Source organism: Lemur catta, chromosome 14 (genome assembly GCF_020740605.2).
Source record: "Lemur catta isolate mLemCat1 chromosome 14, mLemCat1.pri, whole genome shotgun sequence".
NCBI classification, from domain to species: domain Eukaryota; kingdom Metazoa; phylum Chordata; class Mammalia; order Primates; family Lemuridae; genus Lemur; species Lemur catta.
Window position 1 is genome coordinate 43,021,804 of NC_059141.1, and position 19,998 is coordinate 43,041,801.

At 35.3% G+C, this 19,998-nt stretch overlaps 1 protein-coding gene across 6 annotated transcripts in view; it reads right to left on the bottom strand.

Annotated features, from left to right (window-relative positions):
* The window catches only part of JMJD1C (jumonji domain containing 1C), a 313,120-nt gene that overhangs the window by 33,748 nt on the left and 259,374 nt on the right, over positions 1 to 19,998 (bottom strand). For 5 of the 6 annotated variants that reach the window (XM_045568265.1, XM_045568263.1, XM_045568264.1 and 2 more), the window contains 7 exons: positions 14,641 to 14,746; positions 11,866 to 11,990; positions 10,545 to 10,688; positions 10,255 to 10,447; positions 8,458 to 10,142; positions 3,990 to 4,162; positions 1,510 to 3,713 (listed from right to left, as the gene is read on the bottom strand). In XM_045568265.1, the coding sequence (XP_045424221.1) occupies positions 1,510 to 3,713; positions 3,990 to 4,162; positions 8,458 to 10,142; positions 10,255 to 10,447; positions 10,545 to 10,688; positions 11,866 to 11,990; positions 14,641 to 14,647 (4,531 nt within the window). In that variant the 5' untranslated portion in view covers positions 14,648 to 14,746. Of the gene's footprint in view, positions 1 to 1,509; positions 3,714 to 3,989; positions 4,163 to 8,457; positions 10,143 to 10,254; positions 10,448 to 10,544; positions 10,689 to 11,865; positions 11,991 to 14,640; positions 14,747 to 15,389; positions 16,414 to 19,998 lie in introns of those variants that run through there. The other variant, XM_045568266.1, reaches the window with a different exon arrangement.

Here is a 19,998-nt window from a genome sequence, read left to right on the forward strand (position 1 = left end):
GTCACATATTTCATATATTGTGTGTGGATGAACACATGGATACAGTGAACTATTAAGTGCTTTCTGTACTGTGGAACAAACCTAAAAAGAAATAAACAAACTGAGAAAAACTACTTCTAGAGTAAAAACATATAGAAACACTTTATAGTGAATATTACTGTTAAGTATCACTTATTTTGTCCAGCCACAGCCACAAAAGAATATAAATATTATCATTATTGAAGCTATACCTTATTATGGAAATTCTTCTTGAACATAGAGATGAACACACAAACCACAAGCCTCCCCCTTTTATCCATTGTTAAGGACTCTTTGAATGAGCAGCATTATTAAACAGAGGATAATTTCAGTCAGCTTCCAATTTTTCACCAGATAAGGGTGAAATACAGGCCACATTCATATTATTCTGAAGTCTAGTCAGCCCCCCATAACCGTGGGTTCCACATCCATAGATTGAACTAACTGCTGATCAAAAATACTGGGAGGGAAAAATTCTGCAAAGTTCCAAAAAGTAAAACTTGAATTTGCCATGTGCAGGATACCATGTCGAATCCACATAAATAAAGTGAAGTGCAGGCATTGTATTAGATAAGTAATCTAGAGATGATATAAAGTATGCAGGAGGATGTGCACAGGTTATGTGCAAATAGTCATGAATCGGTTAACAATGGGGATACGTTCTGAGAAATACATCCTTAGGATTTCCTCATTGTGGAAACATCATAGAATGTACTTATACAAACCTAGATGGTATACTGCACCTAGACTACAGACCTGTACAGCATGTTACCATACTGAATACTGGAAACAAGTGTAACACAATGTTAAGCACTTGTGTATCTAAACATAGAAAAGGCATAGTAAAAATACAGCACTATAATCTTAATGAGACCACTGTCATACATGTATTCTATAGTTGATCAAAATGTCATTATGCACCACATGTCTGTATTAAGCCATTTTCTATAAGGTACTTGAGCCATCTGAGAATTATGGTATTCATAGGGGTTCCTGGAACCAATCTGCCACAAATATGCCATGGGTTAACTGTAATTCTCTTCTAGAAATGTGCCTTAACATAAGTACTTGTGAGTAGGATTTCTTTTTCAACTAAACCCTGTTACAGGTAAATATCTTAGCTGATATTAGAAATCCATTTTTGTATTTTGACAGCCATAACTGTATTCTGACAGTTCTTAGAAAGGGTCAAAATTATGAAAAATTGCTAAATTAAAAATTAGGTTACACACATTACCTACAGTGAGTACTAGGTAAAACAGATGTATTTCTACAAGTCTCTTAAAAATGGAGGAATAAATCTTCTCTCCTTTTCTCTTACAGGGTACTTGTGAAACATAGAAATGAAATCAATGAGCATATACTTATAACTAAGGCATGCAAATAAAGGCAAAAGATGCCTGCAAGCTCACTAACCTTTAAAGAACCACATCATTACTGCTAAAACATTCAGCACATTTTATCTGAGATAGAACAAAGTAATTGACTTACTATTACTGTTGCTTTGCAACTTCAATTTACTTTTCTCTTTGGCACTCCTGCTGAGAACTCCATTGGGTTTCAAATCTTCATCTGTTTCACCTTTTCTCTTCTGTAAATCATTTTGCTTCTTTTTGTAGGTTGGCTTAGGTTGCCTTTTAGTCCTTTGTTCTGATTTACTTTCACTTTCATCTGAGTCTCCACTTTCAGAGCCAGATTCGTAAGTTCTTTTGGCTTTTCTCCTATTGGCTTTATCATCTTTTACATACTTATCCACTATGATTTTACTATCTACACTATTTTGTATATCATTAGATGTAGAGGCTATTAAGTTGACAGAACATGGCTTAATAATTTCTGACACAGAATTCCCTGAATTTTCCATTTTATTAGTATTTTTATCTTCTTCTGAATGTCTAGTAAGCCAGGCCTTTTTCAGTTTAGTATGATAGTTTGGCTGACTTGTCTGGGATGCTTGCCCGTTTCCTACAGAGTTTGCTTTGTTAATTGTACTACAGACTACAGTGCTATCCAGGGGAAGGGAGGCTGAAGATGTCTGATTTTTCACAGCATTAGGCTCAGTCTCATTGACATTACTACTTTTATACTGAGCTGCAGCCAATGCTGCCTTGTGCTTTTTTAAATGGATAAAATCAGTTGTGCCTGAGAACCCAGAACTGGGCTGAATAGCACTTCCTGTCTTACTATTGGCTAGTGTAACTGGAGCTGTGGTGCTGACCTTGCATTCTTGTGTTTGAGCCATTGACTGATTGACATTTTTTGAAGAGGTACATTCTAAGGATGTAGAGGCCAAAATGGTATTTGATAAAGAGGAAATTACTTCTGAACCACCCCAGCTGGAAACACTGGCAGTAGTGGCAGCAGATGTGAATACATCCGTTTTGGTATTACACATGGTATTTACAGCAGACATGGCTGAACCGGGAAGGCTGCCCTGTGAGACAGCCTGAAAGTTTTTTTCAGATTTTGTGTGAGCACTATCTGAATTCACATTTGGCAAAATGATTCTTCCAGTCTCTCCGGATTCTGCTGGTTTGAGGCAATCTGTTTTACTTGTCCCAGTTGAAGATCTTTCACTAACTCGATCTTTAGAAGCTAACTGCATTGCCGGCATGCTATCAATTTTTGTACTCGAAGGTGGACGTACAATGACAGATGCCATAGCAGCCTGTGATTTTCCGGTGCTTTTCTCCACATGCCATTCAGCTTTCTCTTTGCTGAGGTTATTATTAGGTCTCCACACTTCTGTCAAAGTCTGTTCAGAAGAACTCTTAAAATTTGCCTGAGAGTCTTTTGGCTCAGGTATTAGAGTTGGAGGTTTTTGTGATTCTTGAACTTTCCCACCAGCATTTACTGGCATCACTGGAGTTAAAGTTGGAGGGGAAAGGCTACTATAGCTGCTTTCCTTCCTTTCCAGGCTGTGATGGATTGGTGGGTGAAATACTGGTGCTCTATGTAAAGCAGGCATACTGCGGAGTGTATTTGTAGAAGAAACTGTCAAATGGGTAGGACTCCTACAATCATTTCTGAAGGTTGTTACTGAATGAGAGGCAATGTGATGGGGAAGATGTTCTGGTATCTTGCTTACTAAACCTTCACTTTCTGGTTGGTGTTTAATTAAAGGTGGTGGCTTTGAAAGAGACGATATAAATGAAGTCAGGGTTTGAGGATTAGCTGCTGCTGCAAGGGCGTTACTCTGTTTTTCATTGTAAATATTTGAAACTTCTTTGGATGGGTACGATCTTGGTGGTTCATTGACCACACTATTAGACAATGTAGTGAAATAGTTACTTTGAGGCAAACTCTGAGGAACTGAGTTCTTCATTTTATAAAGGTCTGATACTGAGCGTTCTAAATCTGTATCTTGTTTGATGACATGGCTTTTAGGACTAGAAGACGATGATGCTACTCTGGAATAACTATCTCTTTCACCCTCAAGCCCCTTGATTTTACTTGTAAAGGGAGCAACATCAATACTTTCTTGAAGAATTCGACGATGTTCCTCCTTATATTTGTTTAATCTCTCTCCAGTCTCCTGGGGTGGCCTCTGTAATTGATTTAATACTGGATCCACAAAATGTCTATGCAGGTGACAATCTTTTCCAGTCTGTGACCTATTTAGATCCAGGTCATTTTTTGCTGATGTGGATGCAACAGACCGTAATGGTTCCATAAAAGCTTTCCTCTCCAATTCTCTGTAAAGAAAATATATAAAGATCCCTGTAATCACTTTATCTTGCAAAATACAAAGACAGCTTCTATGCAACATCATTCTATTATGAAAGTAAAACATGTTGCTGCATACACTCTAATATATCAAGTAAATTAGAAGGTATACCAAAACAGAACAATACTTCTTCAATGCCTAGTTTCAAGTCATTTATTAACTTAACATTAATTGTTTAAAAAGTAAATTAAGAAACATCATGAAAGATAAGACATTCATAATTTTTAAGCATGGATGAACTTACTCTTTATGGTGATCTACTAAAGTTTTTGTCAATGGTGGACTGGAATGTGCTGGAATTTTAAGAGGCCGATGAGGCTCTGCACTAGAAGGTCTGACAGGAATGTGACTAAGTAATCCAATACCATCTGCTGAGGTCACAGGGGTAGGCTGATGTAACCAAGGACTGGGAGAATTCTATTAAAAAAAAATCTAGACTTTAGTTATAGAAAAAGGTAAACACAGTATCATAGTTCAACATTAATACCAGTATATCTGTGAAACCCATAACTTTTCTAAATGTGCTTAGGAGAAATATTCAATTAAGTAACTAACATAATTATACATATTTTTCCAAATTATGTAGAAAAGTAACTAGTATTAAAATGTAATTTCCAGAAATTTGTTATTTTACTAAAAGATCTTAAAATCAGTGCCTTTAACTTACTGTAAATGCTGTACACAGAGCCTAGCTTACTAACAGCAAAAGAATATATGCTGCTAATAGCAAAAACAGAATGTTATTCCTAAAATACATTTTACCAGAAAGAGAAACTATAATCAAGTTCATTTGCCAGTTTTTGTCATTGAAAATAATTAGCTTTTTCAATGTAACAATTTACTGACAATTGGCAGATAATTACATTTTCAAAACCCAAATGTACTCCCTATTTGCTATAAGCTATAAACATTGCTGGACCATTAAACTTGGAGGTGTGGAAGTCTAACAAAGTTAATTTTATATGTCAATATAAGGTGTCTTTCTCATAACTGAATATGTGATGACAGCAACCTCTGAGTTGATATATACAACTATCTAATTTCATGTTAAGGATTGTTTCTACACTGACATTTTTCTAGAACATGTTTTATGAGTTTGTCAGTAGGATGACAGTCAAAACCAGAAAAATACAATCGCCTCTGGTTTTAACAAAGGGAATAAATTTTACTTCTCAAAATGACAATACAAACATAACATGATATCAAAAAGATATACTGCGCTTGAGCCCAGGAGTTTGAGGTTGTGGTGAGCTGTGATGATGCCACTCCACTCTACCCCGGGCAACAGAGTAAGACTCTTGTCACAAAAAAAAAGAAAAAAAAAAAAAAAGAAGGAAAAAGAAACGAAAAGATATACTGTTATAAAATTAGATTAAAAACATACACTATCGCTATAAACCTCACATAAGAGAAAAATATATACACACATAAGAATTATTCAAATACACAATGTCTCAAATGGCCTCATTTCTATAAGATCCAGAAATCTTAAATTGCAATCAATTATGGCAATGATAACAAAGCTTTTGCTCTATAAAATAACATTCAAAATTATTTTCTAATCTAATATCTTGTACTTACACTGTTTCTTTACTTTTGGTCACAATACTAGGGTAAGAGATCTTCATTTTTGCTCAAAAATGTTATTTAAATTTACTCCCTTATAATTTTACATAAATAAAAATCCAATGTGTTTGTTTTTAGTTTAACACATTTATGAGCAGTTAAGACATTTTATGTTCCTATAAACATAGAGGCTGACCAGTCAGGGTCTCAGTCAACATACATAGAATATATTCTGAGTAAAGCTCCTTCCCCAAGCCATCTTATTTATTTATTTTTCTTCTTTCCAAGGCAAATAATCTCAGATCCAAGCCATTTTAAACAGTTACTTAGTTCGATTTTCCAGAGTTTGGAAGTAAAGAAGATTCAAAGCTATTAGCCAGCTCTTGGCTCCCTTGTGCTCTTCTAACTGTGTTAGCTACAGCTACATTCATGACACATGATAGTGAAGAGTCAGAATAAAAATGTGAGTGCACTAGGCATCTGGGACACCAGGCCTACTTTTGATTCTGGCAAAGAGGATAATGTAGTGATTAATGACTCTTCACTGACTTTGACCTATGTGATGTACACATTCTAATATGATTCTACCTACCGCAAGATCAATGGCACCATCAAGAATGGGAATGGGCGAGAAGCTTGTGATCAATGGAAGCACAATTCTAGAACTGAGATTTTGCCAACATCAAATGCAATGATGCTGGTGTAGAATAAATTGTGATGATCACTGCTGACTTTATTAAAGAAGGCCAAAGCTCATATGAAGGTGGAGCTAAAAGGAGTTGATGTTTGTAATAGGAATAAGCCACAAGAAACACCTTTCAAAATTGTTAGAACTGTATCTTGTACCACCAACCACTTGGTGCCCCTTGCCATCAAAGTCATCTATCTAACAACTTGGGACTTATAGAAGGACTCATGACCATAGTCTATGTATGTCATCACTGTTACCCAAAATATAACAGTTTCTCTAACAAACTTTTGGCATAACAGACACTATTCTTTGCATCTACAGGCATTTCCAATGCTATATGTAAGAAATACTATCCCTGAAGTAGAAAGTCACTAGCATTGTCTTCTAAATCACCACCCCCAACTGTGATCTCACTCAACTTCAAAAAGCTGTCAAAAAAGATGACATTAAAGAGGTTTTAAAAACTCCCACGTTCACTGCAGCATTATAAACAAAAGCCAAGAGGCGAAAGCAACCCAAGTGTCCATCGACAGATAAATGGATAAATATAGCATACACCTACAGTGAAATATTATGCAGCCTTAAATTAAAAAAAAAATCCTGTCACATGCCACAACGTGGATGAACTTCAAGGACATTGCCAGTAACAAAAGAATAAATATTGTATGACTTCCACTCATATGAAATATCTAAAGTAGTCAAAATTATAGAAACAGGAAGTAGAAAGGTGGTTGCCAAAGGCTGGGGGAAGGGAGTTTTAGTGTTTAATAAATATAGTTTCAATTTTACAAGATGAAAAATTCTGGAGATATGCTGCACAACAATGTGAAAAGTGTTAATGGCACTAAACTATACACTTAAAAATAGTTAGGATGGTAAATTTAATATTATATGTTTTTAACCACAAAAACATATAAACAAAAAAAGACATTAAAAATAGCTTCTGAGGAATACCTGAAGAGAATCGTGGGTAGTACAAAGGACAAGACTGTGTCCTGGGAGTTTAACAGTGACATCCATTTCTTCACTTTTGATACCAGGGCTGATATTGCTTTTAACAACTATTTTGTAGTATAAACATCAATTTATTAGAGAAACCACACAGGACATGAAGGAATAAGAGCTCTACACTCATCACCTTCAGCAATACTATATTAGGTAGGGAGAATCTCAGCTGCAACTTTACTCCCAAATACTAGGAATCTCCAACCTTGCGCACCCATAAGGGAAGAAGGGGATCAAAGAGTTATACCTTGTGATATACCATTAATATGCAAATTATTAATATACAAATATTCAGCTGGGGAATATAACAATTTTGCTTATTTTCGAGACAGGGTCTTGCTCTGTTGCCCTGGCTAAAGTACAGTGGCGTGATCATAGCTCACTGTAACCTCAAACTCCTGGGGTGAAGTGATACTCCTGCCTCAGCCTCCTGAGTGGCTGGGACTACAAGCGTGTACCACCACACCCAGCTAATTGTTCTATTTTTTGTAGAGACAGGGTCTCGCTATGTTGCTCAGGCTGCTCTTGAACTCCTGGCCTCAAGCAATTCTCCCACCTCGGCCTCCCAAAGTGCTAGGATTATAGGCATGAGCCACTGCGCCTGGACATAAAATAGTAAGGTTTTTGATATATATTATCAAATTACTTTTTAAAAACAAATTGTTGGCCAGGTGCAGTGGCTCACACCTATAGTCCTAGCTACTTGCGAGACTGAGGCAGGAGGATCACTGGAGCCCAGGAATTTGAGGTTGCAGTGAGCTATGATCACGCCACTTCACTCCAGACCAGGCAATAGAGACCCTGTCTCAACAAAAAAACAAATAAACACCCTTACAATTTAATATAAATTTTAACCCAGAAGTCTCACTTCTAGAAATTTAGCTGAGCAAAATAATTATGGATATATACAAGAAACCTAAATTTATAATAAATAAATATTAAACTCTAAAAAGTTTTACTCCTTTAACTCTTTATAAATAGGCTTTTCTGAGATTCCCACCTCTACTGCTCTGAGATTACTAAGCACATGGAAAAATTATTTGTATAACAGAAAATGACCTAAAAATATGGGATATTGAAAAAGCACTCAACCACATTTGATTAATAAATATATATTGGGTGGGGGGAGGGGATGGGTGTATGCCTACATGATGAGTGCGTTGCACACCCTCTGGGGAATGGTCATGCTTGAAGGTGCAGACCCGGGGAGGTGGGGGGGGGAGGGGATGGAGGTATGACTACATGATGAGTGCCAGGTGCACTGTTGGGAGAATGAGAACGGACGCGCTTGGGACTCTGACTCGGGGGGATGGGTGGGACATGGAAAATATATATAACCTAAACTTATGTACCCCCATGATGAGCTGAAATAAAAAAAATATATATATAAAAAAAATAAAAATAAAAATAAATATATATTGATATGTGGCACACCACAGTGTAAACTTACCCTCCTTAATGAAGCTTCAGCATTAACTGTGTTTTCTGGGTGAACCCATTTAGAAGAAGGCAAACCAAGTCCTGAGTATGCATGTGTTCCATTTGGATACTGCCAAATAATTGGATAAAGTCCAAGCTGATTATATGAAGCAGAAGGATGAGCTTGTCCAAGAAGATGAGGTGACTGGTGCTGTAATAACTGTTGCTGTTGCTGGTGTGCTAGTGCTAAGTGGCTCAAGCTGCTAGCATGAGCACTCTCTAGTCGTGGGTGGCCACCAAGTAAGGAGGCAGTAGGCACTCCAGGTAACACAGTGGGAAGTAAATGAGGGTGATGAACAGCATGGTGTGGCCCACTAGTCAGAGGATGAGCGTTAATGGTAGGTAATGGAGTTTGACTAGATGATCCGGCTAGTAAGTGGGGTGCAGGAGTTAAGGCAGGGTGATGGGTACCTGGATTCAAACAGGTTCTATGGGATGAGGAATGAAGAGGAAAAGGGTGCTGGCTTAAGAAAGGTGAAATGTGATTAGCTCCTGTTTCTGACCCAATAAGTGCAGGATCTCTGTAAACTGTGAAATGCTCATTTTTATCAATGATTAGAGGGCTCTTTGTAGTTTCCAATGTACTGCCTCTAGTAGGAACTGGATGAAAACTGCATCTTGATAACTCATGTTCTATCTTACTTGCCAATCTTCTTTCACCAGTAGCTTGGCTATTCGCATAAGTGGTCTTAGACTTTACAGAATCAGGAGAATGGGTTATTTTGGGTTTAACAACTTCGGGTGAGGGATTGGATTTTGTCTTGTGAGAATCTACGACTGAAGTATTAAGTTTAGATTTTATAGTCTCTGGAGGCGGACTTTGCTTATGCAGCTTATCTTCCATGACAGAAACTGTACTTAAAGATGACATGTAGGAGATATATTGGTTTTTCTCTTTTTCCATATTCAGGTGATCATTTCCTGAAGAAACATTTATAACACTCGACTGGGTGAAATCCACTTTAACTACATCACTGACCCAGTTCTGATCAGAATCTTGTTTTGCTGTTTCTGAATATTTTGCATTTGCAATTGATTTTGAATCACTAATATTAGGATCCATTTTCTGAAGTGTCTGAAGGCCAAAGGAACTTGAGTTTTCCTGAGCCACCTTTTCTGAATTAGTGTCATTTGTAATATCAATAACACATTTTGGCGTAGGTGGTCTGGATACAAACTTCTCCTTTGGTAATAATTCCACTGTATGTGTTTTTTCCATATTGCATTCCTGAGGAAGTAAATCATTAGGATTACGATCAGAAAGTGTGGCCTGTTCTGATGAATGGATAATCATTTTTTCTTGAAGCTGGGTATCAACAGCCTTCCACTTCTCTGCTTCTTCATGTTTTTTATCTTCCTGTATTTGATCCCAGGGAGGCTGGCTATCTAGTAGTGTCTCTTCTCCTGCCTTCTCATTATTCTGAGATTTTCCTTCTTCTCCATTTATCTTTGAAGTATTTTTATTTTTCAATTCATTCTCTGGCTTCTGCTCTGAGGAATTATCTATTATTCTCTTATTTGAATTTTCTGAGTCACTGCTCTCAGAAAAGTCTGAAACATTGTCAGTTCTAAGTCTTTTCATATTTAGTTTCTTTTCATCCTCCTCAGGTTTCCTTCTTTTATTCACCAAGTGTTTGCTTTTACCTTTAGGATTTTCTGTAGTATTAAAAGAAAAGAACAGTTTTATTTTTCATAATCAATACTAAATAAGCATATTTAAAATGTATTTTTGTTCTCATTTCCCTAAAAAAAAAGAAGTGGGTCCTACCTCCTCGTGATATATAATCGTATTTTTCTTCCTTCATCTTCTCTTCATCTGGAATACTGCTATCTGAGCCCTTCCTCTTATTTGGACGAACATTTCTTTGTTGCTGTTGCTGGTGTATATTCTGTTTTGGTACAGCAGCTTGGGAATTCATTGCTGGTCTGGGACTATTTGCTTGCGCACGTGTATAATGACCCTAAAAATAACCAATTAACAATGATTGTTTACTACCTCGTTCTAAGTAGCCTAACGAAAAATATTTTACAAAAATGCACCCCTATTAACATACATACGTGAACAGCGTTGATATTTTGATTGGCACGAGACCTGCGTCGTGATGTAATGCCAATATTTTCACCTTTTAACAAAGAGTGAACAACATCATCTAGAAAGGTCATTTGAACCATAGAAGGATCGACATTCTGTGGTTCTAGTACCTAATCCATGACACAAAACAAAAACAAAAATTAAATCCAATGAGCTAACCAATGTGTTATTTGGTACAGTTTCTTCACTTAGCAGAGATGTTTACAAATCAGTTTCGGATCCTTAATTTATAAGATACTGTCAGACTTACAGTCATCCATTTTAATCACTAATGATAAAATTACCCTTTTTACCTTCTGAAACTATTTCAACTGCTAACCAAGAATTAAAAAGCAAAAATGTCCACTGTAAGTTCACCTTGAAAAACAAGGATAAGAATTAATTAAGACTACAGATGCCAACAGGTAGTGATACTACAATAAAAAAAGTATGGATGCAAAATTATAAAATGTATTTTAAAAATATGAAGTAATTTCCAAAAAGCAGTTGCAAAATAAAACTAAAAGGTAGAATCCAGGAAGAAGAAAAAAGACAAAAATTGTGCAAATGAAATTTTTAAAATGTGGTTAAAGAAAGAACTACTATAATGATTCAAGGCAATATCGTCCCCTTTTAAGGAAAAAATATAATTTATTTAACATTTTGACTAAAATTTTAACGAAAGTATTTGAACTGTTTATAAAAGGGCTCTATCAGATACACTTCAGAATCTAATCAGGCAGAAAGGTGTAAATATCTGTTTTCCACAAAAACAAACAAGTGAACATTTAAAAGTCAACATTTTAAAAAGTGAGCTTTTTTCCCCCCACATTTCAAGACTTACTTAAAACTCTATAGCATCCATAAGATTTGACATAAAAATTAGGTGAGCATACCAAGCCTGAAATTTGATGTGAGAACTAAGTGTGCGTTAAAAGTTTTCATTAGTGAAAAGAAACCATTTGGGAAATACTTTTATTATTGGAGAGACAGAACTGAGATTTTGAAACAGAAAATTTTAGCTAACCTAAAGATAAAAAAAAAAAGAAACTAATCAATTAAAAGAGTCTGGTACCTCTATTTCAGGGATTTATTTTATCAGTGTTGAAATAAACTTGGCATTAATATCTCCCTGCAACCTGAAATGACCTCTATGTAACATCAGCTTTTAAATTTATTAAGATTATATAACTAAAAACCCAAAAGATTAAAATTATTTAGTATCAAACTGGTGATGCATTTTTTTTTTCTGGCATGGACTATATGAACTATAAAAGTCTCTACAAAAATATTAGTTGAACTATTTACCTGATCATTCATAACGATCATGGTGCGGGTAAAGAGATCATGATGAGTAATTATGCCAGTAAACCACTGGGTGGCAGAGTCTTGTCTATATACTCTCACTCTGTATCCATTTAAAGAATAAGGACCTTTAAAAGAAACACAAGAAAATAGGGATATCTTAAATGGAGACATTTTCCTTTAAGAACTACCTTTTAGGAGAAATGTGAGCTATTTGATAGATGAATAATATCATACCCAAATATCTGTTTAAAAAAATTTTTAGAAGACAAGTAAATATCCTTTGGAACAGATCATTCTGAAGTTATCATTACATGTACGCTACTAGACATACATACTTCCTGATTCAATGGAAATAAAACACCTTAAGACAAAAAGAATGTTTCTGGGATCATGAGTTAATACGTAAATAGTACAAAATGTAAAGTTATAGTGGTCTAGAATGTAGTAAGGTTATACAGCTACCTTAGTAAGAATGGGGTAGATGACTACATGGCTGAAATGGAAAGTTCCTAGGTAATCGGGAACTTGATGTCTGAGTCTTCAAGTTGCCAAAATGTTACCATAAGCAGCTACAAATTTTGAATCCTCTGAGACAGCTAGAAAAAACTGCTAAAAGTCTTAGAACATGAAGAGACTGATCAGTGAATTTATAAATATAGCACTAAGAATTTTTTTACAAGAAATATGGTGTACTTTTGCGTTAAACTCACTTTTTCAAAGGTTATCTATATCCTTTTACATAGTCAGTTTTTAGAAAATGAGCAAAGATTCAATATTAAATGATATATATCTGTATATATTCAAATATGCCTAATAAAACAAACATGACTCCACGGAAGAGGATAATGGAGATGAAAATTATTTTCAATTCATAGGTACTAAAATGACCAAGTTCTTTAAAGTTTAACAAGAACTATGAGGGGAAAAAACTCCTGTACCTTAATAACAGTATTATACATTAACAATTTACAAAGTGCTTTCAAAATTTCCACGTGCTTATTTAATCCTTTCTAACTTTTAGTATTGTTATGCCTTTTATAAAAATGAAGAAAGTGAGACTGATAGGTTAAGTAAATTTTTAAGTCAAAGAGCTGGGACTGAATTTATATTTCTAATTCCTAGGCTGATGTTCTTTCTTCTATAGTTGTAATAGATTCAACACACCAAATTAGTGGTTCAATACATATCTGCCAGTTTAAAGAAAATCTATGCCAATATCAGCCTAAAATATAAAAATCATTTAATGCATCTGTAAAAGCATTACCTATGACCTGGAAATTAAATACATTCATCTAAAGAAAACTGAAGATGTTGACTGGCTATAATTTAAAGGAGGTGATACGTAAACACTATTTACTAGCCATAATCCATTATACAAACTTCACTCTTTTCCAACTATGAAAAGATTAAGATTCCATATTATTTTTTCTAAATAATATAGAAAATGCTTATAGAATAACTCCAAATATGAACAGTTTTCAATTCCCACTAACAAATCATCTACACCGGCTTGTTCCTCACTTCTGCCTACGATGGATAGGGACTATACTGCCTGAACATTTTCTCCTCTAAGGATAAAACACAGAAACAAAAGTAAAAAAAAAAAAAAATTAGCCTGGTTTCTTCGACAAATAAATTGCAAGGAAAGGGGGACGGGGGGGAGAGTGATGAAGGGAACATAACAAACCATCACAATGTGTAGACTATTAGACCTTTGGTTTTTAAAAAACAAAACCCGTTTAAATCATTAATGACACAAATGGAAATTTGAACCCATTACCCAGTATTTTATATTAAGGAACTATTAATTTTTCCACATAATAGTGGTATGATGGCGTTGTTTAAAAAATTAATAGAAAGAGTTGAAGTCTAAAACTTGATAGACATAAAAGGGGATACGGATAGGGCACAGTCAGCCAAGGTCTGATAGTTGTTGGGGGTGGGAGATAGAAAGATGGAAGTTCACTGAAATATTCTATTTGTATGTAGGTTTGAAATTCTCCGTAGTAAAGTTTAAAGATTATTTAGCTTAAGAAGAATTTAGTAAGTAGATGATCTGCTCCTGTACATATCCCTATAAAGCAATACAGTCAGAACTGTTGAGATTATCTATTAATGCTTAATGGCATGGAAGTTGAGGGTTGAGATAAATATGGGAATTTAACAAACTTTCATTCTTCAAAATGTTCAGCAACATATCACCAGTTCATGCCATACTGTCTCAATTTCAATTCAATTTCACAAAAAGCTTGTATTTATATGATTGTACTGATAGAAAAAGGAATTGCTAAGAATTATAAAACCTCACCAGTCTGAGGGTCACATGTGGTAGACAAACCTGTAACTTAACAAGGGAAACAAAACTAAGACTAGTAAACTGCTGAAGAAAGTGCACTGAAATAGGCCACTTTTTTTCAGATACTAACAGCATTCTTCAAAGGTAATCGATCAGGGTTTTGGGCAGCCCTCTACTGCAAACAATGTTTCTTTCTCAAGGACTGATACATTCCATAATATGAATTTTTTTCTAACAACAAAGCACCTGGGTACCTGTAAGTTCATACCAGGCATGTTAGCTCAAGTAAGTTAGTAAACTAGTGAAATTACCAACGTTGTATTGAAATTACTATAATTCTGCTATTACTTTTCCTGGACTGTATATAACTCAAAATATTAGATTAAACCTTGATTTATATTGCAAATAATTGAACGACCAAAGACAAATGTAAATTGCCTAGATCCAAAAAAATTAATGCATAACTTCAAAATAGTTACCTTGCATAAAAATCTCCTGAACCTTTTGTTCCTTTACCCAGACTTTCACTTCCTCGTGAAGTTGCGGGTTGTCCCTGAGAACTGGGTTTAGGCTGTCTATGTCGTCCTAGAATTATAGATTAAAAGAAAGGACCATGTTATGTTCTCCTAACATTAATGTTACCGACTTTCCCTCCTATATGTTCTAAGGACTGAAGAAAATTCCTTGATCTAAATATACGCAAAAACACATATTAGGAAATTATAGTTCATTAGCAATTGTGTAACAAAAGAGCATAACAAATTAATCCATGGTAAGATTTGACCCTTGGCAACAATGTCCTAAAGTCAAAATTTGAAATTTAGTAACGTGTTTTCTAATTTTTTAAGTATGGCTTTATTCAAGTGAGCCTTTTAAGAGTTTTACTATTAGAAGTAATATACAAACCAAATAGCATCAGATCATCTAAGGTTGGTGGCAAAAAAATTGAGTTGAATATTTTAGTGACTCTCTCTCTATATATATATATATACACATGTGTGCACACACACATATATATGAAAACACACACACACACACACACACACACACACAAGTTACCAACTCCTAATACCTAAAACATCAGAGTTTGAAACTCCTAGTCCTTATTTTGTCTTGATTTAAATGTCATCAAATTCAGTTTTACTGAAACTTATATATGACCAGTAACTTCGCTGCTGAGTTTTATTTTTTTAAGCCAGCATCAAAGCATCCAGGCAATTAAAATTACATTATTGACGGTATTATCCTCATAACAGGGTACATCTAGACACAGAAACAACCGGTTCTCTCTCCTTGGAGATGTGAATCACACAGTCACATGGTTTCCCACAATCTGCTGGTCCCCCGCTGGACTCTTTGACATTCTGTTCTCTCTCTCTCAAAGCACCTCTGCTGCTCCTGCATTTGAGATCATCGGCAGGAGCCCTAGAGTAGCTGGGAAGAACAACAAAGCAGCACTGTCAATTGGCGGCTATTTTAAAAATGGACTGGCAGATCATGGAAACCAGTGAATAAAAAGGAGCTAAATGAAGGGAATTACAACTCGTGAATAAAAACAATTTGGCAACTTGGAAAAGCCAAAAGGTGGCTTTAGTGTACAAAGAAAGACACTCAATCAAATAGGTCATACTTCATTCTTTTGCTCCAAAGTCTATCCAAGTAAAGCTTTTCCTTCTCATCTTATCACTGCTTGAAGGCACGACTACTCTGTATTGTATAATAATATTGTGGTAAATATTCTATCTTACAACTAGCGAAAGGCAGAAGGGCCTGTAATAAAGTTATTATGTTCCTTGGAAAATATATAGAAATGCCATTTTACAACAGAAGGAAAAGTGTCATACAAAAAGTAGGCAAAAACCTGTTATTTTGGGGAGAAAAAGTCCATTAACATGTCTTTCTTTTCATAAAGAAATTTTCTAGTAATCCCCTTTCTCTATCCCTCTTTAAGAATACACTGTGCACTTAGTTAACCTCATGATTTTAGGAATAGAAAATGTCATGAAAAGTGCTAGCAGGCTCTAATCCTTTCAATGCCTACCAGCTGACAGTCTAGTCTATGAAAAACAGAATACAGAAAACTATATTTTAAGGAAAACCATTTTACCATTTTCAGACAGCTCTGGCAGCTATCTGTTCTGTTCTTATAAAATCTGTCTCACTTTAGCTTCTATACATACTCATCCATATATCCATTCCATACACAGGGAGCTTTCTTTTTTTTCTTGTTTTTTTTTTTTTTTTTTTTTTTTTTTTTTTTTTTTTTTAGAGAGTCTCCCTGTGTTGCCTGGGCTAGAGTGCCATGGCGTTAGCCTAGCTCACAGCAACCTCAAACTCCTAGGCTCAAGTGATCCTCTTGCCTCAGCCTCCCAAGTAGCTGGGACTACTAGCATGCACCACCACACCTGGCTAATTTTTACTATTTTTACTGGAGATAGGGTCTCACTCTTGCTCAGGCTGGTCTCAAACTCCTGAGCTCAAGTGGTCCTCCCACTTGGGCCTCCCACAGTGCTAGGATTACATGTGTGAGCCACCTTGCTGGGCCTATAAACCTCTTTGCAAGCAGCATTGCCAGCACCTCACAGATAGGTACGGTCTATAAAACAAATCAGTTGCCTATGTTGAAATTTTACAATTTGTATTTGGATATAAAATACAAAAATTTGTATTGGAGTACAAAATTTATTTGTTCAACATTTATCTATATTTATTCAATAGGTTAAAATAATAGGCTGTGTTTCCAAGATCACTGAACAACATATAAATATCTTCCCAACAATGAACCCTTAATTTTCTAGAAGAAAAGGCATACCAATAAAAACTGATAATTTGAGTCCCTTTTACTGGTATAACCTTTTTACATAAGTTCAAATTTTTGTTTGAACTTTGTATCAATTTCTTCATCTATAAAGCAGAGTTACTAATATCTGCCTCTTTCTATCTTAATGTTTTTATAAAATTTTTTCTTAAGTACTGAAGTCAGTCTTAAAACATCCACTTCTGAATTATCCATAATACTAAATGACATGACTTACTCAGTTAATTAAAACCCACTACAAAGATCCCAAAATACTGCCTGATTAATGATAGGCATTGCTGTTGCTGAATTAATTCTCCCCTTCCTCTATGTATAGAGCTTTTGAAGTTATAGGGATTTCTGTTGTATCATCATCCCTATTTTAAAGAGGCTCACTAGAGGTTAAATGAGCAAATCTTGTAACAGAACCAAATAAAGATCTTTTTTCTGTTTATTGACTAGAACAATTTTGTGAAGGTGCTAAATATCAGATTAAGGAAATAACGCTGACTTAGAACAAAAATTAAAGATCTGCAATTAGAAACTATGAACATTCACTATTTCACAGAATTTAAAAGGACTTAAACTATATCTTGAGCTTGTATGAGATTAAAAACTCTTTTAACTGCACAGTACTTTATTTTTCATACTTTAAAGACAGGAACCTAAGTAGTTACCCATATACAGTTTTTATCTTGAATGGCTAGTTTTTTTTTTTTAATTTCCCAAAAACAAGTCACTCAGATAAGTGAAGGAACAGCACCCTCTATGAACCTCTCCTCCTCCATAAACTATATCCTATTTGAACTGCTAGTTATAACCTCCAGCAAATGACAAATGGAAAAAATCAGTTCAGCAAGATCTGCTTTATTAGAAACTTATATAGAAAAAAATGAAAAAGTTCAAAAAAATGCCTTAAATGAGGTTGTGGACTATATTGTTCACTTGTGTGTTATTCCTCCTTTTGCAAAGACATATTACCTCTAATTGAACATTAGTGGGGTGCCTTAATAACACATAAAAATAGTTAACATGACCGTGCATTTTCTATGGCAGAAACTGTGCTGGGTGTTTCGATAAAGTATTAATTTTATAACAACTCTGTGGGCTGAAATTATTATACCCTTTTTACATATTATGTCCACACAGGTCCATGCTTATAATCAGGAAATGATAAAGAAAGCTGGTATTTGAACCTAGTTCTATGACTCAGAGCTCAGGATCTTTTCCCCTCTATTTCTCAGATGAGCACAACTTACTATCCTTGCCTTTCAAAATCTGACACACTTCTTTACATTATATGTAAGAGGTGAAAGGTTTGTCTTACAAAGTCAGGATGAGTCAAAAGCAAAGAACTGCACGACAATGAGTGCAAGGTATCTTTCTAAAACTTCTACTGGTTATGTGAAATTTCCTATGTAGCAAGTGTCAAACACTCATCAAAGAGGGGAGACATAGGCTGGTAAACTCATGCAATCTCATAATTAGAAAGCATAAAAGTCCCCTGCCTGTAATCCTAGTACTCTGGGAGGCCAAGGTGGGAGGACTGCTTGAAGTCAGGAGTTCAAGATCTGCCTGAACAAGAGCAATATCCCGACTTCTACTAAAAATAGAAAAAATTAGCCACGCATGGTGGCGCATGCCTGAAGTCTCAGCTACTCTGGAGGCTGAGGCAGGGAGGATGGCTTGAGCCCACGAGTTGGAGGTTGCAGTAAGTTATGATGACTCGACTGCACTCTAGCTCCTGCGACAGAGCAAGGCTCTGTTGTCTAACCAAGAGAAAAGAAAAAGAAAGAAAGCATAAAAGAGAAGAAAATCACTTTGGTGATGTGCCTTAGTCACGATCTACAGATCTCCTAATGTTGTTTTTTCTAGGTTAACACTGCCCTGAATTACTATTTGGATGATCAAAATACAGACTTTTTTTTTTCATTGTACAAAAGAAGTTAAAATCAGGTTGGAATCTGTTTTTTTGACAGTAAAACTACGGTATTAACCTAATTTTAAGTGATTCCATATGTCCTAGTTAATTCAAAGGAAAAAATACCAATTAGGTAGTATGAAATGTAAGATCAAAACACTGAAATATCCAGATATGCCTGGCAGATTCAATAATAGCAATATTATGTAAGTGTTAAAAACATATGTAACACATTTCCTAAGATAATAAGGTAGTGATTTATCTTACCATAAGAGTGCTCACTACTAGTACAAGAAATATATACTTTATGTCAGGAACACTCTAATTTGACTACTGAGAGAAGAGTCAACAAAGGGATGAATTAGGTAATAATGTATCAGTGGTTAGTTTCTAATTAGGTGACTGAGCTGACTGGCTTAATAATTACACGAGATTTGGTCTAAAGTCCCAACTGATGACTAGAGTAGCACTTTATTTTTAGGATACAAGAAATATCACAAAACTAGAGTAACTTTCTCTCCCTTTGGACAATTTCTGATAGGGAATGACCTGATGCTCACTTTCGAATTGATGCTAATTTATAGCTTAGTAATGGAATAGTTTCTTCCCCTGCAATAAAACCCTTGACCTTCGTGGTGACATCCAGCAAACTTCTTAATAAGTTACATAAATTCCCTCATAAAAACCATCTTTGATTGTATTTTACAAGAGTTATCATAAAAGCAACTATCTGTATCTTGAATGTCAGGTTAGGTGATGGAACATATTTTGCCATATCAGTTTCACCAGGCATAACTAAAATTCATGGTTTAGTGAAACTACAAATGATTGCTTATCCTTAGACCACTGGGTTTGCTGGCCACAGTTAAAAACATGACTGTTAAATATACAAGGTCAAGAGTGACATCAATTACTATTTTACCAAGCCTTGTATAACTTATATAATAATCCCTTTTGTTGATAAGAATTTGCTGGGACAGGAAACCACCAAAGTTTGAGAGTGGCTACAGAGGTTGCAGTTTAACTAAAATGCAGGTACCATTGAGGGCTTCTGGACATTTTCATGATTCAAAACAAGGGTCGGCAAACATTTTTTGTAAAGGGCCAGAAAGTAAATAT